Source organism: Nipponia nippon, unplaced genomic scaffold (assembly GCF_047370975.1).
Source record: "Nipponia nippon isolate SJK-2023a ecotype South Korea unplaced genomic scaffold, ASM4737097v1 scaffold_4, whole genome shotgun sequence".
Taxonomy (NCBI): Eukaryota; Metazoa; Chordata; class Aves; order Pelecaniformes; family Threskiornithidae; genus Nipponia; species Nipponia nippon.
The window spans coordinates 35,156,302-35,181,381 of NW_028262358.1; the positions used below are offsets into that span (position 1 = coordinate 35,156,302).

The 25,080-nt window shown below is 45.3% G+C and overlaps 2 protein-coding genes across 7 annotated transcripts in view; one reads left to right on the plus strand and one right to left on the minus strand.

Annotated features, from left to right (window-relative positions):
• MRPS18A (mitochondrial ribosomal protein S18A) overlaps nt 1–22,861 on the plus strand; it is a 39,564-nt gene extending 16,703 nt beyond the window's left edge. Inside the window, exons 6-7 of one of the 3 annotated variants that reach the window (XM_087776247.1) lie at nt 20,404–20,507; nt 22,821–22,861. In XM_087776247.1, the coding sequence (XP_087632373.1) occupies nt 20,404–20,507; nt 22,821–22,846 (130 nt within the window). In that variant the 3' untranslated portion in view covers nt 22,847–22,861. Of the gene's footprint in view, nt 1–3,305; nt 4,044–20,403; nt 20,508–22,522; nt 22,543–22,820 lie in introns of those variants that run through there. The other 2 variants (XM_087776248.1, XM_009471826.2) reach the window with 2 other exon arrangements.
• RSPH9 (radial spoke head component 9) lies at nt 5,186–24,365 on the minus strand. 4 transcript variants are annotated; one of them, XM_087776245.1, is made up of 6 exons: nt 24,120–24,365; nt 23,701–23,863; nt 22,992–23,121; nt 22,290–22,436; nt 11,230–11,287; nt 5,364–5,476 (listed from the first exon to the last, which is right to left on the minus strand). In XM_087776245.1, exons 1-5 carry the CDS (start codon nt 24,344–24,346, stop codon nt 11,232–11,234), a joined length of 723 nt encoding a protein of 240 aa, XP_087632371.1. In that variant the 5' UTR covers nt 24,347–24,365; the 3' UTR covers nt 5,364–5,476; nt 11,230–11,231. The 4 variants fall into 4 exon arrangements, with proteins under 4 accessions (XP_087632368.1, XP_087632371.1, XP_087632370.1 ...); XM_087776244.1 differs by lacking the exon at nt 5,364–5,476 and adding an exon at nt 5,490–6,369; XM_087776242.1 differs by lacking the exon at nt 11,230–11,287 and having other exon boundaries at nt 5,186–5,476.
• Nucleotides 24,366–25,080: the final 715 nt, after the last annotated feature.

Genomic DNA, 25,080 nt, shown 5'->3' on the forward strand with positions numbered 1-25,080 from the left:
CTCATCTGCGTGGAAACTGTGCTGTGCATAGCATGTGAATTCAAAAGCAAAGAGCCAGAGCGGCTGCAGGTGAGCAAAGCCAAGAGGTGTCATGGGAAGGGATGTGGCAGGGAGGAGGCAGTCTTGCCAGCACTTTGATCGAGTGCTTCCTGCAGTCTGTAGCCCTCTGCCTTCTGCTCTTAATCCAAACAAAAGCCAGATTGAAAAAGTTCAGTGAGGGTTCAGAAGTTCAGCCTTGAACTGCACCAACATGGCCTTTGCTTGGGCTGCGTGCAGGGCTGCAGTTGCCCCATGGGTAGGTCATTTCCCTTACCCAGCACATGGAAGCCCTGTGCCTATTCCTAGGTGTTAAGTGGCAGCCTCTGAGTGGGAAGGCTTTGGGGCCCTCCTGCTCACTGAATAAAATCCATGGAAACGGACTTCTACATGCCACAGAGATTTTAGGCAATTGCAATGACTGCAGGTGACTAACTTCAGTTGTTTCCATCCTGTTTATATCTTGCCTTTTCCCATCAGGGAAATCGCGCCAGGATTCCCATCACACTTTATCCAAACTACTCATTTGTGCAGCTGGAGTCTAGGGATTCTGGTTGTTGACCAGGATCCTACCATACTTAAGGGGGCAAGCAGAGCCCCAAGGTGAGTTGCCAGTCCCCGAGATTGGCAGTTCTGTCCCCCTTGGTCCAGAGTGAGAGCTTTGCACACCTTGATAACAGGTTAGGAGACTCTGGACCAGCTGCATTTGGCATCCACATGGAGGTTCTGTCCTGACAACCCTCAGAACCCTCAGACTGAGAAAATTCAGACCATCTGCCAGTGTGTATTTGTAGGTTATTGTAGGAACTCCCTGACACAAACCATGTGGGTGGATACAATGGAAAGTTGGGTGACTTGGCTAGAAAAGGGGGTACACTACCTTACATGGACAGCACAGTTTGCAGAAAAGTCCTGTGTGCTGGGCTATGAAGCTCTCTTATGTGAGTTTTGTGGATTGTTTTTACTCTCAGGAAAAAAAAATATCTGTCTGTGAAACAGTAGGAACTGGAGTTAGTCAAAGAGGAAAAGGAATTTTGTAGACTGACTGCTCCCAGGCATCAGGCTTTTGCCACTGCTGAATCAAGGTAAAAAAAAAAGGCAGCAAACAAAATAGGACAAGTTTGAGTTTGGGACAAAGCAAGTATTAAAAGCGCTAAAAGCAAATGTGCTCCAGGAAGGGAAAGCGTCCAAATGTCTGTTTCAGCTAACAATGAAAAGCCCCAGCCTGCAGTCCCCAAAGGAAGCCAAAAGCCTGGACCAGAGGGCTGGATTAGACCTGCTCAAAAGAGAAATAACAAAAGCTTTAAAATCAGGCCATTACTAAATCCTCCTTCCTATGCAGAATTGGGGTGTGCACTTCTAGCCCCCACACAGAAACAGAGGGATTTCTTAAAAAGCCACTGTCTGTCTAAACCTGCACACAGCATTGATGTGTATCTCACATTCACACATTCACTTCTCTCCCAGTGAGATCATTTATTATCACGGGAGCACTTTCCCGTAAGCATGTGGACACGTGACCAGAACAGCACTTGGCACACTGATGCATTAAAACAATTTGGGATTTCTTTTCTCCTTCGCTGTGAGTGAAGTCTTGCAATACCAAAACTTGCACTACAGACCTCCCCCTGGAGCAAGGGGAATGTGAAAAGAAGGACCTAGCACCATGTGCCCGTCAAATACAGCTGGGGCTGCCTTGCCACGGTGCTTTGCCAGGTTCCAAACTGGGGACCTGCGTCTGGACTCTCTGAACTCCCCTTGCACGTGAAATTAGAGAGGAGAGTCTCTCCCTCTTCCTGTCCTGATGGTGTTATGTAAGGGATTCCACTAATGCACTAGCATAACATTAAAGGTCAAAAGGGACTAATTTAATGCATGCATAGGAGAACAAGTGGCTGGATCTTGCTCTACGCCATTTCCGAAATCCCTCCTACCGTTGCTTCTAGGAGTTTTTTAACTATCATAAACTCCTCAAAGCAAAAGCAAAGCGTTTTGGAAGTAGCTTATTTCAGTGGCAGGAACCTCCAAATGCGATTCCTTTTTCAACCTGTGCTGTTTGGGATTGCTGAGGAAAAAAACTGCTAGGAAAATGGGCTGCTGTTACACAGTCTGCAGCTGCCTGGCACAGCAAGCTTTCTTTGTAGTTCTCAGGAATATGCCAAATGCCTTCAAACAAATGCATTACATGGTCTCTGTCCAAAGTTCTTAATACCTCAAATTTGCACAATGCAAATAAAAGGTAACAAAGCTGTTTGGGGAGAGGATGGCTGACTGAGGTTACATTAAGACCATGGGATTACTCAACAGAGGCATGCAAACATCGCTGGACAAAGTTTATCAGTCTGTTCCAAATTCTAATTTGTTGGAGCATTGTTTGTGCAGATTATGCTAGCGTTTTACTTTGGATCTTTATTGTCTGAAAAGACTCCTCTTTCTCTAAGGACCTCTATTCCCCTCTCTACTAGTAGCAAAAGATTTAAAGCCTAACAAAACTCCAGGCCACCCAGCCACAGGGTAAGATTTCCAGTAACTGATTCTAGATCTGAAATCCCCTGCCTGTTTGCAAAGCCAAATATAAAACTTCAAATGGTAAAAAGCAGAGGATATTTGCCAAACGTTGCTCTTCACACGTATTTGTAGTTGTGATGATAATTCCATTCTAGTACCTCTTACATCGTAGGTTCTGACTTCCTGCACCAGCAAGCTGCAATAGTATTGTACAGAGAATACTAAAGCAAATTTGGACATATGAAATACAAGACTAGGCCAAAAACCCATCCCATGCAGAAGAAATAACCGATTATCCTCTGAAAGTAAACTAATCCCTTTTTAGAGACTTTTTTTCTCACAGAGTTTAGCCTTTGTAATTAGTTTACCTTATTGAGGCCAGCTGTTGAAATCACACCTCCCATAGAGGCTGGATGCATTCAGTCTTGGACTTAGTTGCAATGCAGAGATTTGGCACTCCAGTTTAGCTACAGGTGGACAACTTGCCAGCAGCCTAGAGACTACACCTGATTCGTTTTGTGAGACTGGAAGTCAAGCAGGTGCCAGTGGGTTCAGTACAGAGGTGCAGCTTAGAAGTTCCAAACCAAACAAAAATTCCTTTCCAGTGGTCCCTTCTGAATTGAGGGAGCTCTGCTCACGATTATTCCTTTTCTAGAGAGACACGTGGGGAGGCAAAGGCTACAGTGCCTGCTCCTGCTTCAGTTGGAACCTTTTCTCAGTGATCAGTCTCAAACTGAAATGCGTTTGCGTTGTTTTGACAGGTATTTGACCCGCTGGTCCATCAGATCTGCAAAGCCCATCTGGAAGAGGGGCCCTAAGTGGTGCAAAAAACCCATGCCAGTCGGACACCCTTTGCTGAAGGATAATGTCAAATATACACACAAGCCTCTCTATTTAAACCACTAGTGGCCAGAACTGGCATAGTCAGTAAGCACAGCTGTTTTCCACTGTTCTGCTTTTTTTGCAATTTTCTTATTCAAAACTGTCATAGTACTCTATATTGTCTGCAGTGAATGAGCTGCGATCTGCTCCTCTAGGAGCTAAATACAAGATTCAGCAAAGCGAAGTTCAGTGTGCAGAATGATTTGGAGAAAGCAGGCGGCAAAGACTTTTACCTCAAAGCCAGAAAGGATCTGAAGGCTTTTGTTTCATTATGGTCCATGACTGGGTTTGGAAAAGGATGTTTCCTCCTTTTTCCAGCAATGAATGGTGATTCCCCATTAATGTGTGTTTCAACTCAGATTTGCCTCATTTGGGCTTTTGTACTGATACTGATGGAAGAAAAAGACTCCTGCAGCACTATGTTTCCTTGGCAGTAACAGAAATTGTTAATGACTACTCAAATGAATTTTTTTTATAATCTGTACTACACATAATTTGCAGCAGAACACCTGTGGCAGTGGCAGACAGGCACGTGTGCATCTTACGTGTCCCCTTAAGGATTCCTGGCTTGTGCTTCACTCCTGGATCTAGCAAATACAGAATGTTGACATCCTTGATGACTTGGCCTGTTTTTTTCCCCTTGCAAATACATTTGCCATAAGTCTTCCATGTTAGTGATATGGCTGCTTCCTGGCATAGTTTGGGGCTGATAGATGTGCATAATTTTCCATCCTGTAACTAAAAGGCGGCACCATTTCTCTCCCTCTACAGTACGTGTATGCACCTTCCACTTACTGACCACTGCTACTTGAGACGTGCTACTTATGGGCTGGTATGAAAGGCTCATTAAATTTATCATCAGGGTCATTATTGCTTTGGCTCCATTTCTTTGATATTTATCTGAAGGCCACAAATCAACACAGCTTTTTTATGTACTACTATGCCACTTAGCTGTGTACTGCTTTCATCAGAATCATCCGCTAATACCTATCGGCATGGACAGAAACAAAGGGTAAGGATAAACCTGTATTACCCAGGAAATCAAATTAGATTATAATGGTTCTTTTTAGCCTTACTTTGTGAAATGGAAGCCCTACATTCAGCCCCTTGAGCTGGCCAAGATCTTTTTGCTTTGGGAGACAGAGCCAAGACTTCATTAACTATACCGAGATAAAATCTCTGGCCGACCGTCTCTATTTTATGAAGCTTTGAAACCTACAGCCCTTCAGAAAGGAAAAGATTTTTCTTTCTTCTAGCCCAGGGAGCTGGATTAAACCGTTGCCTTGAGATGAACCTGAAGGAGCACATTTTCCAAAAGACTAGGTGATGCCCACAGTTAATTTTTTTCTACAGTTTAGTGCCATAAACTGGAAAGACCCCTCTAATTTTGGGGAAACCTAACACCTGGAAAACAAAATACTCTCTTCAATATGCCTTTCTGGAGTTCAGAGTTTAGTACTGATCCCTTACAGTATGCATCAGTTTTCTACTCTGACTCTATTTTTGTTTGTCATTCATGAGTGTCAGCAGGCATTCATTGATGTTGTCTCCAAATTAGTCTTTGTGTAAGCAAGTGTGGTGTCTTTGTAATCAGACAGATGGCCTAGGTTCGATTTCTGACCTAGAGCTTCACCCATCATGGAAGAAAATGCCATTCGTTACTATCATCTAAAGGATCTGCAGTGACACATTACAGGGAATTTAATCTGGAGTTGAGGGAGGATTGCACACGGTGAAGTCTTAGGAAAAGAATCAGGGCCAGAGTCCAGGCACAAAAGAATCCTGCTCAAAGTGCAGAGGTTTCACACATTTATTAGAACAAGCAGTAAACAAAAATGTCCTAAATGTAAAATCTAAATATTCTCGAGTCCTCATCCCAGACAGGAGAGTCACAGCATGAAGGGCAGATCGAAGTTCTTCTCGCCAGTGCCAAAGTAGACGTAGCCGTATTGCTTGGTCATTGGGACATGGTAGAAGGTCAGTCCCAGCCACAGCAGGCTCCGCAGCACCACCACGGTGCCTCCCTTCTCTAGCTGGACAGCCCAGGAGCCTGCGCGGGAACATGTGCTAATGAGTCACTGCAAAGGAGAAAGAGGCAGTGTTCCTGGCGCAAGCTGTCCCTAGCTGGGAGGAGGGCTGCGGTGGGTTCTGCCTGACCCGTTAACAGTGCGTAAGGCTGCATCGGAGTTTGTGACACCTGAAAAGAGGGAAGTCGGGGAGACCAGAAACCTTGATGCCCTTTCTTCTCTTGTCAGTTCAGCATCACAGGCCACCCTCATTTCCAGATGTTTGTGTCTAGTTTCACACAGTAGCATATTCCCATGGCTATGATGGTAATGTCATATGCGTCACAGGAAGGGACCCGTGGAGCTCCAGACTTGAATACTTGATCCCTAGGAGAGGCTACAGCTATTCTTGGCTGCTTCTGAGTGGGCGGCAGTTACTCTAACAAGCTCTGCCACCTACTTGGTCTAGCTAATAGCTATAGAGAGCCAAGACTAGCTATAGCAATCCTGCACAGGTACGAAATTTCTTCTTAATATAAACTCATCAGTAGTGGGAAGAGGAGGAAGGTGCTTTCCTGCTCCAGGGAAGACTGGTTTCCCTGATGGAGCAACTGGGAAAGAGGAAGAAGAGAAAGTGAAAAGCAGGGTATTTCCTACCTCAGAGAAATATACAGAAAAGGTTAATTCTCTTGTCTTTCTTGGCTCCACCATTGAAGAGGATGTGCGTGGTAGGGGCAAAGGGATTAGTTTCCGCATTAATTTTGCTTTGGCTCTGCAGAGGAGGTTCAGAGCCAGTGTGAAAATGCAATTTCTCTTGGATGCAAGGAGCTCTGAGCCCCTGAGTATTTGTTTTGCGTCTGACACGACAGCCTGGGAACAATGCCGGAGGGGAGGGGGCTGGAGCATCAGCTTGGATTCAGTGCCGGAGGGCGTGGAGCTGCCAGGAGAAGAAAATACCAGCTTCAGCACCAAATCAGTAATGCCTAGAGGCTACAATGTAAGGAAGAAGGTTCCTGCTGAATCTCCATCTAAAGCAAAAGCAGCAGCCCCAGATGAAAAAAAAAAATGCAGTTGGAGCTGTCAGGCTATTATTGGCCTAGAGTCAAGCGGTCAGCCTGCACCCAAAGCCAAAATCTGCCAATTCCAGAGTAAGCAGAAAGCCCATAATGCCAGTTAGACGGTATTCATCCTTGTAGACAATTTTAGGCTCATCAATTTATGCTATGACTCATGCTTACTCATGTCATGGTTAGCCTGGGGAAGGGCTTCTGTGATTGTTGTCAGCTGCCAGTCCTCCCCCTCCCACTAACTTCTGACTCTTGGCCAATTTTAGTCACATCCAACAAAGGGCTGAAGGGCTTTAACACCGCAAGGTCCTACAACAGGTCGCCACAGGACATGGCCCAGGGGTTGACTGCAGCTCCTGAAGCCTCCGTTTGGCCTGCCAGCAGCTGCAAGGAAGCCAGGCTGTTGGGCTTGCCTGGCAGCCAAGAGGCAGCAGCCAGCTGGGCAATCCTAGCTTTGTAGGTTTGCCTAGCTTTGGGCTCTCACACGCTCGCTTGCACTACACGTAGTCTCTTATGCAGTTCATGGCAAACTACAGTAGTTGAGGGCTTGAGGGATGAGGGAAGTTGAGGGGAAACGTATATATGGTGTCTGCAGAATCAGAAAGGAACAACAAATTCAAAGCCCTGTAAAACCAGGTGTTGCAAGTCATGCTGCTCACCTGTTACCTCTCTCTTCTCTGTACTTCTGTACTTTTCAAAAGTTTCTTGGACACAGTTGTTTCCCCTGTCTACTTCAGTAGCAAGTTCCACAGGTTTGTTATACCATAATATGCACAACGTAAGTCCTGTGTCATCTTTGATCTGTTACCTTTCAAAGTACCCTCTTCACTTATGTTCAAACATGGAGGTAAATGAACAGCAAGAACCCCTGCCTTCTGTGACAGCCACTGAACTTTCTGACAAACGGACTCTGGCTGCTGGATAGCAGTACAAAGGAGACATTCACAGTCTTTAAAGACTCGGGAGATTTCTGCACTGAAGAGCTTACTTCTGACTCACTCAGCAACATGTTTCCACTAAAGACAAACAGCTGGAATCACAGTAAAGCAAAGCACTACTTAATATAGGGCAGAATCAGTACAGGTGTGTGCCATCTTTTCACCTTCCTTGCACTGTGACATTCTTTGCACAGGTCCTAGTTAAAACACGAGCTAGTGTCTTCACAAGCAGTGGTTTCACATACAAGGCAAGCCCAATCTCCCATGCAGTCTCTCCAGTGCCACTCATACGGACACAAACTGGACTGGATCTTTGTCATACCTGGAGTAAAAACACCGGGATTGCAAATTCTGACTGACTGGGTCTCCAACAAAATCTCCACCTTCTTAAGAAACTTCGCTACTTGGATAGCACGGAAACCCAGATGAAGAACACTTCACTACCAGGCAGATCATCTGGTGGCTGATGCACTACAGCCATCTGCTGTCAAAGGACAAGCTTTCAAACAGTTTCTTGAACTTTGCCGCTACAAGTTTTCAGCATTTGCTAGTGGCAGTAGCTAGACTATGCATAGGGGTGTTGAGCAACAAGTGGCAAGCAAATAGGTCTGAATGTAATTGTGACAAATAACTTTCTCCATTTCGCCTTTGAACACTGAACTGACTGCTTTCAGTGCAGGGTTCTTGCAGCTTGAACTTGGAGAAATTATCTGCAAGCCCTTCGTCCAAATACCGGTGGTTCTTGCTGCAGCTTTACACATTGGTTTGCAGGGGGGACTGTAAACTTTTGGAAGAGTTTCTCTAACAAAAAGCTAATGGAATGAGGAACTCTCATGGTCTTCGATTTAGCACCAGTCCTCTGAGAAGCAAGTTTGTGAAGGATAGGACTGTGCCTTGCCTTGCTTGATGGTGAAAGCCTTTAGGGATTATCTAGTTTGCTAATGCTTCCCAACATACTGGAAGCATCCATCAGCCTGGGTACATGTGATGGCTTGTATATATATGCTCATGTACACAGGTGAACCCTCTGCCCCAAAGTGTTTACAAAGAACAAAAACAAATGCCTGGAGCGTGACAAGTGGAAAGGTGAGAGGGAAAACAAGGATATTAAAGCTCTCAGGAACTGTGTCTGCATTCAGACTTCTTTTTTTTTTGGACAAATTTGCAGAGAAGGTAGAGTTCAACTTCATTAAATCACCAGTCTATGCTCTGGGGCAATACAATACATAGATCCATGATCTGCTCAGAACATTTCCCAGTGTCCCACAGGCTTATCAATCTCTGCAGAGTATTCATCAGCAGTTAACTGCTGATCAAAGGAACTCTCCATGCACCTTCACACCTGGCAGAAATGGACAGATGTAATTGAAGACGGCTCCATTCACTTTTATGCTAGATCTCTGAAGGCTGTGACGTGCAGCTGCTTAATTTCCCTACTGTCTGTCCAAGCTGCAAACTCTCAAAGGGCTCAAATTTGTCATTTCATAAATGTGACACCTTTGGGGAATATTAAGTTGTTATACTTTCCAGCTCTTCTCTGATCCTTGACTCTGCATCTACTTCTATGCAAATATGGACAACAAAGTTTTGGTGATGCTGCATATATCTTCTTGTGAAATGAGGACCTGAACAAAACAAGCAGGTTGCTTAAGGGCAATCCCAACTGGACTGACACAACATAGGTTGAGGACAGGACAAATTATAAGAAACTGCCTAAAACTGTAATGTCATTTTCACTCAGATCCTGTTTTCAGCCAGAATGATGATTGGTCATAGAGCTGCTCTTTATTCTGCAGAGCCAAACAGCAGCAGCAGTGCCACCATCCACCTTTTACTAGGCAGATCACTGGGGATGTATTTCTAACTCAGCTGTCAAAGGTGATTTATTCAGTATACTTTTCCAGACTGGACTTTTGCAACACACAAAACCCATTCAGAAACTGCATTTGATACACAATGCTGGTGTCTGCCTCCTAAGAAGACATCACATTAAAGTTCTAGAACCTATCTGCTTATTTTAGTTGTTTTCTTTAAAGGAAGAAATTAGGGCCCATTATCTCAGTACTTATTTTTTCCATACCTCACCACATCATTAGCAGCATTTGAGGAAATGGTCCAGAAAACAAAATTAATATTTGAACTCATGAGACATGGAGAAAGTTGTTCTCCTTGAAAGATCCAAGACACTTGTATTCTCTTCCATCACAGCTCAGATCTCACAATCTTCAAACAACAAGATGCTTTTTCAGGCCCACCTTTCTTGTAGGAGTTTGAAATAACAATGTCATAAATCACTCTAAAAGTACTTTAATCAGTACCTAATGAACAGTATGAAATAATAGCTTAAAATGAATATGCCTTCTTTCCTCCTTCAAGAGAAAGCCTTAGAAATGCTATATTTTACTATTTCAAAAATATAAAAAGGGATGAGGAGAATTATGAAAATTAAATGCTGCTTTTATCCTTTTTTTCTTTTTTCTTTTTTTTTTTTTTAAACTTCCCTGCTATGACAAATGCTTCTTGGAGTAAAATCTTTGCATAGGTAGATGTAGGTCTGTATTACTATAAAAATGCAGAAGCAGGATGCTGGGTTCAAATAGTTTTTGAACCCAAAGCTCAGAATATCCCATGGCATTCCCTGTGCTCTTCATTGCCCCTGTGTCAGACAACATATCTCTTACTGGGAGGCTGGGAAGCTCAGAGCATCAGTCTGTAAGGTACACCAAGACTCCCAGATAAAAGTTGTCAGGAAAAAAATTTTAAAATTATTTGCATTGGAGGGAATACAACTAGAACTAGGAGACAGCAAGTAGAAGCTGGCTTTCCTAGAGTTAAATACTGATTTTAACTTGCATTATGTGTGAGCTGTAGCCTGTATTGTCCCCAAATCAGGCAGCAGAGTAAACTTCGCTCATCACGCAAAGCTCACTGAGGTGCAGGGAACTGGAGGTCATTGCTCTCACACTAGAGATTTCTCACAGTAACACTACTCTGGTGAGGTTTCCATTCTTCAAAATACATTTTTTTTAAAGAGCAAGCTTAAGCTGCACCCAGCAAACCTAAGGAAGCCAAGCACTGTCTGTGCTGAAACTATTGCCTGTTGCTGCTCCAGAAGGGAAGGGAGGGAGCTGCTGTGTGGGAGGAAAGAGCATGGGAAAAATATCCGCTGGATGAAGATCTGGAGCTTCCTATTCCCTCTTTGGATCAGGCTGCAGCCTCCACCCCTCCAAACACAAGCAGGAATTCTGAGGAGTTCCTTACATCTTTCCCAAACAAGAAAGTGCTTTGAAGATCCTGGTGTTCACCCAGTGTTAAACCACTGCCTTTTTTATGGCCCTTCAACAGCTGCCAGGACACCAGGGCTGAATTTCAAAAGTCAACCTCCTTCTCAGCTTCTTCTTCCTTTCCAGTCGCCAATAGAAATCCCTGTCTCATCCCCCATGTCTGTCTCAGCTACAGGCTGAATCTTGTAATTCACAGAGGCAATAGGGTGCGTGAGATATTAGCTTTTAAACAAAAGCCTTTTAAGAGGGCTGTTTGCAGAAGAACTTTCCTGCCGTAACTGGTCCATTTTCAGTATGACCTCTCATAACATTGCTGCTTTGGAGGTGATTCAGCAGTGCCTCATTTCAGTGCAAGCTTGAGAAGAAACAGCTTTAAAAGCTAGACAGCCTGATACAGAGGCTCCATGTCGCAAAAGCTCACAGAGGGTCATAAAAGTGACATTATCAATTCCTCTTCAAAGGAGGAAATGTCTCAAGGGAAAAGCAGCTACAGCATGGTTGTACTTACCATTAACACAATATGCTGCCCCAAGAGCAGGTTATAACAGATCTTGCTGCAGTCAGTCCTGAGTGAGAGTGAAATACTGTTATAGGACAAATACTAACACCCAGAGAGGGACAACAAAACCATTTCCCTCTGCAAATGCAGCTGCTGCTTGGCTGCGTGACCCCAAGCACTTAGCTCTGACAAAGCTACACGACACCCATGGGATTTAGCTTCCATTTCCCTCCAACAGAAAATCCTACACTGGGAAGAGCTTCCTACTTCTAATTTGCTGTCTGTAGGGAAGAAAGACAAATTGCAAAGCAGAGCAGCTGTAAGGAAAGGTCACTGTGCTCTGGCTCTCAACAAATTTCGCCACACAGACATTTCACGCACAGCCTACCAGCCATAAGGACACATCCAAACACTCTTACGTGGGGCTCAAACTCCTTCATGCCACTTACTGGCTGCAAACTAAATCTCTTTCATTTGCTTGACACACCACCTGCACCCCATATGTTAACACTGCTGTCAATATTTCCAATTCCCCATATAACTATTTAATAATAATTAAATAAAAACACAGACTGGTTGCAGGTTCAGTACTATTTTAAAAAGCCACCAGAGCCAGGAAAGCACAGCTTACAAACAGTCAGATGCTGCCAAGCAGCTTTTGCGTGGTCCTTATGCCTGCCATGCCTTTGACATACAAATACAACCGTGCCCAAACCTCAAAGTAAAATCATCTTACTTCAGAGGCTTTTTCTCTTCATCATCCTCTCCTACTGGGGACGCCTCTGCAGCACAAATGATTAAGACAGGCCTGGGCCTTCCATTTACACACAAAGTACCTGTTTCCTGCTGACAAGGAAGACTCGGGGATTGCAATGGTGTCCCAGATGCACAGTATTCAGGTGCCTCTGAGTACTGGGTGAAATTTAGGCCGTGCTTAGACATCTGACGACAGTGCTGCTTAATCCAGTTGAAGCAGCCTCTGCCCTCACACCCCTTATTTCCCCCCCTCATCACTCTTCCATCATAGAGACCACAAAAGTGTTTATTTACTGCTCAGTGAACCAGGTCAGGGAAACGATCTGGCTGAAAAATAGTCTAGCCAAAAATAAAGTTCTTTTTCCAGCTGGAATCTGGATGCACAGCCAGCAATGCCAACACAAAAGAAGGGACAACACATAGACATAAATGAGCAGCAGAGGATGGGAAGACCTGAAAAAGCTAGCACAGAAGTAATACACACCAAATTACAGCCTCCCTTATAGCCCAGTTAGTTTGCCCTTTAGTCCTACATCCACCTGATAATTAGAATAGAGCTAGAATCCTTTTTACTATTTTTTGTTGGGTTTTTTGTTGTTGTTGTTGTTAAGAAAAAGATGCAGACTTTGCACAGAAAGCATCCAGAACAAAGATTCGGAATGGGGCTGTGCACTAGAGGAAACAGCAAGACAATATGCAATCAAAACTTAGGAGGAATAGGAACAACTAATTAAAATCCCTGCTATTTGGATTCTGAAAACTACAACACAGATCACTGTATCTTGGGTCTTCTGTAGTAAATTTAGAAATCTCTCAGAGTGGCAAAGCACAGGTTTATGCTGGATCCCATCACACTCCATATTTCTTCTTCAGCTGGTCGCTGTGGAAACGTTTTTGGAGCGTGCCAGGAGTCACGTAGCATCTACCTGGGGAGCCCCTGCATTAATCCGTCACCTTCGTGGGCTTCTGTGAGCCCATTGGTTGGTAGGAAGAAAAAGAAGGAGTCTCTCGCCCCTCCCTGCTCTGAATGAAAGACGCTTCCTCTAAATCTTGCTACAGGATTTCAGGCTCAATTCAGCTTCTTTGGGGCTTTTGTCGCCCAGCAAATGTGATGTCTTTGAAAGAAAGATTAACAGTTTGATGAAAGGATGCAATGGACAGCTTTGTTCTAGCCTGCTTCCCCCTAGAGCTTTCGGTCACTGTCACTTTCTTACCCACGGGAGAATATCTGTCTGACTCTCAGAGGAGATTATGGCCACCTTGTAAGATTTTGCCTCTCCTGATAACAAAGCACCGGCCACTTTGAGGAGGCGATAATGATGAACAGGGGCTGGATTAGGGGCAAAGAACCTCACATTGATCTCTGAATTCTGAGAGAACACAAAGCAGTAGATGCTGGGATTCAAAACCCACCGAATGCTTAGAGCACATCCAATTCACTCTCCTGCAGGAGGGGCAAGGCTACAAGCCCTGCCAGTCCCCCAGTTGTACTTCTTACCTCATCATCAAATTAGCAGGACTAGTTAAAAGGGCTTAGGACAAGGAACAGATGGCACGGATTATAAACTGTCAGTGTTTTCATACTAAACTAGATATGAATTCTGTCCCAAATTACCTGAAGAGTTTACCAGTTTCTGAGAAGACTGTCACACTAAGCATAACCACACAGCACAGTGCAGTTGTGTTGATATTCAAGCTAATTCTGAACACTAAAGATGGCTAAGCATCTTCTAGTGCCTGGGATAGCCTAGCTATCTCTGCACAGCACAACGGCTCTACAGATACACCCATAGACGAACTGTCCCTTTTCCCTCTACACGCAGCCACGCACTCCTTCAGCATGCAGAATTTCAATCCATATGGTATTTGTGTACAGTAAAACAAGACAATGCCCATTGACTTCCTCCCTGCAAGAGTTCTACGGCCCAAGGGGCAGCAAACAGCAAAGCAAAGCTATATGCAGGGCTGGCACCAATGCCAACTGCTGCATGGGCAAGAGCTGCCACTCCTTACATGGAGCCCCTTCAGAAATAGATCACTCCGAGCAAAAGCTGACCTCGTTCTGACTTCAGTGACACACAGACTGCCCTAGGCTTTCCCCTGCAAGTAATTTTTCATCATTCCCTAGAGAAAGGGTTAGGCCAAGGCTGACTGATGTGGTGATAAAACTACAACTTTTAGTTCTAAGAGGCTTTACCAGCATTTCCTGTCAGTTCAGCAAGAAGTTCATCTCCTTTTCATGTCCAATGAACCAGGAGCTGAAATGGAGACAGGGTGGGCAATGATTTCTTTTACTGAGGAGGAAAATCTTCAAATACAATCCATGGAAAGTTGCTACAAAGACTCTGCTTCTGTCCTCATTCTTTCACTGCAGCAGTCAGAAGGGCGAAAGACTCCACCACAGCTGAGTTGATGGGCAGCCCTGCTCCAGTATAAACTCATCCAAGACCTCTGACTAAACAGGACCCCTGAGGTGATACAGACCTAGGACCCAAAAGCAGTGAATGCACTGCTTTATTACCCATAGACACAAAGCCCAAGGAAAACAGACTCCTTTCCAGAAATCAAGGCAGACCATGGACAGCCAGTCAAAAGCTATAACACTAGCTTGCTCTGGAGTCCTCCTGCTGTGCTGCCACGTGAGAGGTTCCAGTCTGATCTTGAACTCCTGAGCTGGCAGCGCCCCAGGTGTAGGAGGAACAACATCTTGTATTGCTCCCAGGCAACAATCTTGGGTCACTGCAGGAGTGGCCTTAACAGCCTCTAAAGGCTCCCCAGTCCACACATCACTAGCAAAAGTGAAGTGTCTCTACTTCTGAAGTATGTAGGAGACACACTTACGTATTTGTGTATGTCCATGCCTGTGATCGCTAAGGATGCTAAGAAAGCTATTGAAAGGTCCAGTGACCATTCCAGAAATTGCCCAAGCTTGGAAAGGACAGTCTCTTCTCCATACCTACAGTTCAGGAGGTCAGTATACCACACACAGTCTAGGAACTCAGGCCTTACCTTCTCAATCTGATGCTCTTCTTGGTGCTTTTCTTTCTCATTTTACTTTTCTGTGCTTTCTTTTTCTGTGCTCGGCACTGACAATGCTGGCACCATAGTGCGCCCTGCTGGCAGGTAGCAGCTACGGCCATCCTGGAATTATTCTAGGGATGGCTGACTTCAATTTTAACATAGAAATTCAGGTACCAATGCTTTAACTAATAACCCACTAAGCCAGCTATTCGGTTTGATTCCCACATCTGAAAGCTGACTGTTCTGATGCACACTAATCTGATTTTCTCCTTCTGTACCACTGTGTTATAAAGCTCGTTTGTCAAAACCACTTGTATAAATGCCAGGTAACTCCATGGGATACTGTAGCTCAGTCTCACACATTCACCAAGCCTAAGGATCACCTCTGCTAACCAGGAACGAGGATAGCTGTGAGGTATTTCGGTCTACATTTTGGCTACCTCTTTTTATCCTTGCTAACACGAAGCACTGCCCTCTCATTCATTATGAGTCTTTTAGTTTGGATTTCAGTGAGACAGCTTGAAAAGCCTTGTCCCCGTGTGGCTCTTGGCAGGCTAAGAAGTAAAGTGCTCTTGCTCTCAGCTTTCACAGAGCTGGGGAGGTGCTGCTTATTGTTAAGCAATGAAAGGGGAGGGCTCAGGTCACATCTGTGAAATGTTAGTGGAGAAGGGAGGCTCTGTGAAAGTAGGTGGCCAGCACAGCATAGCACTTTGCTGGATTTTGCAAGGCCACTGGGGAGATAGGCAGCCATTTGTCTTAGAGCCCTGATAACGGACCAACTTGGTCTCTGCTGGCTAGCTGGGGGTTGTAAATACCTCTGCAGACACAGACTCTTCAAATGGCTGGAGACTGAGGCTGATAGGGGATTAATCGCCGGGGGGGGGGGGGGGGAGCGGGGTTGGAAAGGGAGTTAATTAGCTGTGTTAATGCATGGAGATAAAGCACGTTTGTGTCTCCTGGCCTTCTTCCTTCCAGCACCTGGGCTTTTGGGGCAGCCAAGATGAGGCTACCAAAATGGCCCTTGAGAGTGGCCAAAGGAAAGTATCTCCCCTTTAGAAATGCAATATCTCCATCTTCAAGGTCCCATTAAGCACCAGCTTTTGCTAAACCAATAAAGAGCATGCTAATGAAGCTCAAAGGACAGGAGGTTAGTGTTCTAACCCAGGCTACTGTTAAGCAAGTTTACAGAAAGGCTAGTGCCCAAAGTATTCAGCCAGGAAAATAGCCATGAATCCTTTTGTCTGTAATGCTGTGTAAGGAATGCTCCAAAAACACTGCACGTTTGGGTGAAGAAGTAGAGATACAGGCTGAGTGACTGTCATCTCCTCCACAGTCAAAATGGTAAAGGAGCTGAAACGATCTTCTGTCTAGGCACTTCTCCCCTTCCTCTAGCTGAATCTTGAAACAAGTGGACAACACTCACCATGATCCACCCTGCCACTGTATACCCATTTACAATGATGCTATAAAATCTCTCCCAGCATTACAGAGTCAGCAACTACATCTGAGGAGTCTTGGCCCCTCAGTTCAGCCTCCACAATAGACAGCAGTAAGTCAGGAATCTCCTCAGTCCTCTTTTGAGCCCTCATGCATCATAGCTCAGGAAGCAAAGCCAGCTGTACTGACAGTCCTGTGTTTAGAGTCACTGTCTCAGGAACCCATTGTAACCTTTGTGTTCTTGTCACTGACAATGAAGAAGCCTCAGCTAAAAATCACCCTCCACAGCTGTCATCAAGTTTACAGCCAAGCATACCAGGAAATCGTCTTTCTAGACTCCTGCATACCACTGCCCATTAAATTGAACTCACTTACTCATGTCTGAGACTAGCAACTTATATTTGCATTTGGCTAAAACAAAATTCCCAGGAAGACATCCAGCATGATGCTAAGATAGCAACAGACACAGACTCATCCATTGCTTTTGCTAGCTGGTAATCATTTCACTGTTAAAATTTGTACCTAATTTCTCATTTTAGTTTTTCTGGCTATAATTTTCAGCTGCTGGTTCTTGTTATGCCTTTCTCTGCTATACTAAATACACCTTCAGTACCCAATACTTAAACTCCATGGAGTATTTACACAGTGTAATACAGTCATTCTCATGTTCTTTTCCGTAAGATAAACAAATTGAACTGTTTATGTCTCTCACCAGCCCTTGAATCATTTTGTGGCTCTTTTCTGCAGCTCTCCAGTTTTGCAATGTGCAGTAATCCAGTTCTGATTCCACTAACAGTATATGCAAATCACCTCCCTGTTCCTATTTGCTACGCCCTTGTTTATACATCTACAGATCAAATTAACCTTTTAAGTCTCAGGATCAGACTGGGAGCTGATGTTCAGTGGGTTGTGCCTGGATTTCCTTTCAGAGCCACAGCTTTCAGAATACAAATCTGGCTTCCAGTCCCTGCTCTTAAATACGTGATTTTGCAGGTAGCTACATCAAAACGTACTTTATTTAAGCAAGCCAAGTTTGCCAGATCTCTGTAGCTGTCTTGCCCTTGTCATTATTTGTCTCTCCACCAATCTTTTACTTCTAGATCATTTATAAATAAGTTGAAGAATATCAGTACTGGCACTGGTTCCAGCTGAAGACCCTTCTGACGCCTTCCAGAAATACAGTCATTCAGTGATTTCTGAATCACAGCTACTAATCAAGATCAGTTTAGGGGAATATATCTGCAATGCTGGGATTTATTAAAGGTTAGCATCTAAGTACACCACGAGTCTCCTGAGATAATGATTTCAGGAGTAACTTATCTGGCTCTGCCATTTTCATTTTTTAACGAACAGAAAAGGTTGCCTAACTCTACCCTCCCTTAGCAAACAGTCCGAAAACTGTCTGAAAGAGTATTTTATTGTCTTCATTTGATGTGAGTCCATATTCTTTCCAAAAACAAACTGGAAAAAAATTATTGAGCATATCTGCCCTTCCACATTCTTATCAGCCTTTTTACCATCACCAGTTAGTGACGGTTTCCAGTACCATTACTATGCTTTCTTTTCCTCTCAACATACTTGAAAAAAATCCTCCTTACAGTTGTCACGGATTACTTCAGGTTATCCTGGCTTCCTTCGTCATTTTCTACTCATTAACAAGTCCAATTTATATCAGTCATTAACTGTTCACAACTTTCTGCATTTCTTTTTATATTGTTGGTTTGGTTTTTTTTTAATTCTAAGTCCTGCTTTTACTCCACCAGTGAACTGTGGTAGGCTTTCAGCCAAAAGCAGATATTTCTTGACTGGGATTCATGAATTTTGAATAAACTCTTCTCACAGAAATTCTATTTCCACTCATATCTTTTCCTATCTACATTTTTCTTTCCCTTTGCCTCTGACATACCTCCCCTCCTGCATCAGTTTTTAACAGTGCCCTGTTGGTGTCCCCTATCTCCATATCAAAGTGATCTGAGTCTGTAATCTGTAACAAACCTTCAGAGTCAAGTTATTGCTTTTCTGAACTGTAGCTTGAAAGCGCCAAAGAACTGAATTCTCCATCCCCTGTTTTACTTTCTCCAAGCTTTCCATTCTACACTAGTACCGTAGGCTTTCTCCCATCCCCTTCCTTTATCCTTGCAGAATATAGCATTCCCTGATCTGATACCATGGTCACAATAAAATCAACCTTCCCCCTCTATTTTCACTTTCCCCATCGCGCCAATGCCTGAAAAGTGACTATTATTTCATACCTACACAACGTTGGGTCATCAAGTGAAAATGCTGTAGGCATCCTAGGAATTATTGCTATCTGCTTTGCCATTCCATTATCTACAAGCACATGTAAAACTGCCACAACTCTAGTTCCTGAAATGCTATCACCCAGGGTGCCGAACTCCATGCAGCAGAAATGACCAGGCTGGCAATCTGCCAGCAGCTGAAAGGCTACATCTAATTGTGCATAAAGTTGAGCAGATTGTCTGCTTAGACTAGAGCAAACAAGCTTATCTTTAATGCAGACATATGGCCAGCAAAACCTACAGATCCCAGCATGCAATATTCTGGCCAGCTGGCCATTTGGATCAGAATGAAGCATTACATGATCTGATACTGTGGAGACAGAAGATCAGTATCACAACCCCTCCATGTTCAAAAATCATGAGTCAGGCCACTCAAATTCATGAGTTTGGCTCAAAGAGCTGAAGATTTTAAAGGGGATAAACCGATTGAATTTGCTTTTGAGGCAGGGTTCGCATTCTCCCACTTTTCTCTACAATCATTTAAAAAAAATGTATTTTTTTAATAAAAGCTAAGTCACGCAGTCACTTGTCTCTGGGAGCTGAGACACCAAGAAAAAACAGACAGACTCACAGTATGATTAGGGGAGGAGCAGCAACATATTCTGAACTCTTAAAGTGCACAGATAACCTGATAGATAGACACACAGACAGAATCTGGAACCTGCAATCACCACAGATATCACTGGTAAAGATAAGGGTGGCAGACAGTTTTGTTACAAAACTCCAGGTTTTCCAGTCTTGCACTAAACTCTCTGCTTTTACCATTGTTTCCTTCATTCAACCCGGTTTTAACTTTGTTTCTTCCCACCTCTCAGCTATCATGTAAAATGTTCTCTCTGCCTCCAACTTTCCATTCTGTAAGACACCTCTGCTCTCCTATAATGACACACCATACATTTTATGATAGTTACCCCCTTGACAGCCGTCACAGATGCTCAGTCTCCAAGTAATAAAGAAAACTCTTCCAACCGAGTTGTTACTTTTAGACAGGTTAAAATCAGCCCTTAATCTCTCAGTCCTGTTCTTTAGACCTTTTAAGATGCTAGGGAAATTCTAGCCAATGCAGGCTGGGAGGGGATCACCCAGATGTCGCTCACCTTCAGTCCACTTTTTGTGTATTCATTGAGGGCAGAGACAATTCTGGCTTCAGTCACAATTCTAGATGCAATAGATCTGAGAATTCCTACCTCTGCTCTGACAATAACCGTTCAAGAGGGGATCTAGCCAGGAAAGGCAAGAAAAGCTTCAGGTCAAAGTGAGGGGATTTGCCAGAGCTATGAACAACATGTCAGGAAATAGCAAAAGCACTGTCTGCTCTGGGTCAGGACCAACATGCACTGGCAGAGTTGAAGGAAGGTAATCCAAGAACCAAAGCTTGAGTGCCTTACTGCCAGGAGTGAGTGATTTTGGCAGAGCCATGGTGATAAAATCAGCAGAAAGCCTGTGTCTGCTCTCTGTTCTTTTTTGTCCCCACATTTTCACAAGCAACCACTACTTTAAGCAACATGAATGCTTGTTAAAGGGGGGGGTGGGTTGATCTTTCTTTAATGTCAGAGCTCCTGTCTGCGTGTGATAGAGTGCAATTACAGAGGCTACATGCCTTGCTGATCCTGTAACCAGTTCCTGTCTTACTTCCTTCGCCTGACAAGCTCATTCCATCAATCCCCAGGTTCAGTCCAAAAAAGAGCAGGACAATACAGCCAGAGCTGCACAGGCACCGTGATGAATCTTCTCCTCCTCCATTAAGAAGCACTCAGCTGCACTTGAGCTCAGGTAGTCTTTGAGAGGTAACTTTTTTTGTGGAGACCAAGATCTGCACTAACAGCAACTTCTCAGGAAGGGGGCAAAGGTTCACACTTACACAGACCTCAGGTTGCCACAGGAAGACAAACATGACAGTGGCATGGCTGAGCCCCACTTTCTATCTGCCACTGCAGATAGAAAATACAGCTACAAGTCAAAGTTGATTTAAAGACATCAGCAAATCCGCCATCTTCATGCCTAACATACAGCATGACCTGCCAGTTGCCTGTTCCCTTGAACTGGATACAAAACACTGCAGAATGATATCTGTAATCTTTCAAAGGTGCCATTCCCCATCACAGCTGAAGGTGGCTAAGACCAACTCTGTGATGCAAATTAGCCTTCAGGCTCTCAGCCCTTGGTGCCTGTTTTCTAGTGGAAACATAGAAAGCGTGGCAGACTTATGTCCTGCTTCAGTGGCTCTGTGGTTTCAGGCCTTACAAAATTAAAAAGTCTCCCTACCACAAACCATACAAAAAAAGAGGAGAAAAAAAAATGCAAACAGTGGCAATGCCTGAACTACCATATGAAACTGCAGCTAAAATTTTCTTAGGAGATATCTAGGACCTAACCTCCCTTGCAATACTCCTTTTTGAGTCAAAAGGGCCAACTCAATGAGCCAATGTATGTAAAAACGTGCAGTCTCTCCAAACTACACCTCTGGAAAATGACTCCAGCAAGGACACTCCCAGTAAGTTGAACAATGGTTTATATTCTAGCGCTGTTTATGCTCTGAACAGTCAAAAACGTTCAGAATTCAGGCAGGAGCTTACTAGGTTCATTCTCAGTTCTTTTTTGCCAAAGGAAAGATGGGGATATATAGAGATAGACAGACAGACAGATAGATAGATATGACAAAGTCTGAAAAGCTATTTACAGCACTGGCAATTGACTGTCCTTCCAGCCAATTCCATCTGGCACAGGATGCCTAATATTCTATCCTGCTATCCCAGGATAGGTTTACTATTCTATTCCTAAGTTCTGATTGTGTCCCAAGAATCTTTCTAGACAGCAGGATGTGGAAACGCTTGGCCCAATCCAAAAAATGCAGCAAATCAGCGAAAAGCAATTAGAAACAAATAAGTCATTCCCATCTCTTTAGAGAAATATCCTGCCAGAGCAATCCCAGGAAGAGGCTTTAAATATATTTAACAGTTGTCCAGCAGAACCATAGAGATGTGAAGATACATTCCAGTATGCACATCTTCCTTTCTCCTTCCACAGTGTGTAATCCCGGTAGAGTACAGATTATTCCACACTTCAGCATTTCTAGCACAGTTTATCAAAGGAAAGTTTGAATTCAGTCCTCAGAGATATCAGCTTAGTGTTAATGAGAGCCCATTTAGATAAAGAAGAGCAGTACTGGGTGGGACAAGAGGTGTGAAATACTTCAAACCACATAAATTCCCTCTATCACTAGTGAAGTTATCTCTCCTGGTAGGGACACCAGCTGTCACGGGCTTTACAGAAGTCAGGAGGGAATACAGCACTCAGGCAGAGGGGGTAACTGCTGATGTGGTCAGACCTGTTGTGAGGATGTGACAGCCCTGGTACATCTTACCACTGTAAGCATTTATAATTGCTTAAAAATAGAATTGAGTACAACATTTACAACATTAAAGGATGAAGTTCACAGGAGCTTCTCCCAAGCATAACAACTCCACAGTAACCCGCATCTTGTTGCCTTGGCATTTCCCAGGCTACTTGGACTGCCTTCCCTTTTATTGCACCCCTTGATTCTGCTACCTTTACCTTGTGGGATATCATGCTCCAGAGAGTCTAGAAAGTCAGTGGATGGGTCCAGGTCAGCCTTTTCCAGCAGAGTTTTATTCTTCAGGTTAACAGGCTCAGCAAAATGGAAATAGGAACTTAACTTTTTTGCCTCCGTCAAAGAAAGACCTGCAAACAGCCATTGGTGACCATTAATACAGTGAGCTGGGCTAATATACATTATACCATTGAATGTCATATTGTTTCACTCACAGCATAGGACAGAATCACAGTCTTTCTCCAATGGACTCCACAGAAGACCAAAGACTTGCCAGAAATGGGTTGCAGTGCTTCCTGACACTGTGCATTACAGACCATGCTAACTGCAGTCCCAGATAAGCAATGGCCATGAGTTGAGATCAACTCTCTGTGCCCATTCAGTTACATCCTATCTCTAGATGGAGAATTCACTGCAGCTATAATTGCTAAACACTGACATAAACTATACAGAGACAAATGAAACTACAGGTTTAATGACTCAGAGCCATTACTGACTCTCCTCCCACCTTCCAGAGTTGAATCATGCACCTGAACATTAGTGGTATTGGATTCTCTCCTCCCTGTTCTTCTTACTCAAGAGAAAAATAAACCTCAAATGAAAATATCAGCTAGAGAAAGTCATCTTAATTTACAGCCTTTATGATCAAAGTACAGTTGATCCTGATGAAGACAATGAGAATTTACCTTCAAAGTTTCTGTTTTCATGCACAGACCCAAGAGGAGTCTTCACAAATGCTCCCCGAGGGATGATACCAACCGCTCTGTCTATCTGTTCTATCGTAGCTACAAGGCGGGACTCCTCCTTGATCATGGGCTTTAAAGAAAAATAGGCAAATTTTAAAGGCAGGGCTTTCCTTGTTGTCATTTCTGAAAATAAGCTCGAGGTGACAATAGAAACCACAACAGACTCACCAGCTTGGAGCCCAATGGCACTAAGAGGAGGACCACAAATCGGACATTCTTCTCATAAGAAGAGAAGCAGAAGTAGACAGTCTAGATTCACCAGAGAACTAACTGTCCCTCCCCTCATCCATCCTTTCCTCCCTCTCAGTTAAGCTACTTATGACTTGCCTATTCAGTTATAAAGAATGGTACCTGCAGTTCCTATGTAAAGCTTCAAATACTGCAGTGAGGATCTGTACCAATTGTGCATAATAAAACATAAAAGGAGAAAGAATATTTCTGAGCTGTGACTAACTCCAGGAGTAACTGAAGTAAGAGTTCAGTCAAGAAGCCATTGCTACACAATGACAGAAAAGGGGAAATTGTATATATTCTGCCTGAGCACAGGCTCAGGCTGCTTATTACAAACAAGGAGGAGGAGCCACCACCTGTCCAGTGCGAGGGGTACAACTGTATCGAAGAGAGTTCCGAAGTGGTTTGCTGTATTTACCTCCTTACCATCTCCAAACAATCTTTCAGCATCTTCTGCATTTATCTCAGTGCACTTGTACTCAAAAGAAGGATCCCCCTGGAAACGGCCCTTCAGCTGCTTAGCCTGCGCAACCATCTCCTCGGTCGCGGGTGGCAGGAGGCTCCATTCCACGCAGTTCAAGCTGCCAGCGACAAGCACGACACAGGCCCGAGCCCGTTGAAGCACAGGGCTCGATGCCGCCTTGCCAGGTCCCTCAGGGGCACAGCGAGGCTCCCTCCAGGAGAGCGGGGCAGCTCCCCCTGACCCCCCCCACTCCTTCTTTTCTCCCCCCAGCCCCCAAACCGGCCTCCCGAGGCCGTTTAGGCCTCCCCGGCCCCACCTCCCCAGGGAGGTGCCCGTCCTCCGCACGGAGCGGCGGTGAGGCCCGGCCTCCGCACCTGTAGAGGCGGCTGCGGGGCGCGGCGCGGTCGGGGCCCAGCCCCTCGGCGATGTAGTAGGCGCCGCGCGCGCCCTGGATGCAGCCCCAGAACCAGACCCGCTCGAAGCGGTAGTCGCGCTGGAGGAGCAGCAGCGAGGCCCCCAGCACCGCCCGCTTCTCCGGGCTCAGCCCCGCGCCGCCGCCGGCCGCCAGCTCCAGCGCGGCGGGCAGCGATGCCGCCTCCATGGCGGCTCCGCGTCCCTGTTGCCGGGCAACCGTCGCTCGGGCGCGGGGGTGGGGTCAAAGGTGCCGGCATGCTTCCGCTGGAGGGAACGGCCCGAAACGTCAATCAAAGTCAGCGCCCTGGCAACGGCGGGTCCCGCCTCTCCGCTGCCATGGAAACGGCGCCGGTGGGCGCAGGCGGACAAGGGCGGCAGCTCGCTGCCGCCGCCGCCGCCGCCGCCTCTCCCGCTGGGCGGGCGGGCCGGGCCCCCGGCCCAAGAGGGCGGCCGGCTGGCGTGGTCTGAGGGCCCAGCCGGGCAGGCCCCGCGGGTGAGGCAGGAGGGGAGCTGCTGGGCGGGCGCCTCACGGGGGTCTCTAGCTCAGCGCCTGAGCAGGCATGGGGCGACGGCACCTCCCGAGCGGCTCAACCGCCGCCTCGGCCCGGGCCTTCCCTCCGCGGGGAGCTGAGGAGAGCAGCGCAGTCACGGCCAGGAGCCTGTGCGCCGTCTGCGGGTCAGCCGCGGGCTGCCTCTAGAGCAACGGAGGAGAAAGCAGGGCCCTGGAGAGCCTGCAGGCAGCTGCCTGTGCCGGCAGGTCTGGCTGTGCCAGCCCTGTGTAAAGCTAACCCTGTCCCGAGACCCAGAGACACTGACAAGCAGCAACCCATTAGGAATGCACTTAGGGGTGCCTGTCCTGCATAGGTGTTCCTCAGTTTCAAGAGGCCTAAACCCAAAGGTAAGTCCAAAAAGCAGGAGCGC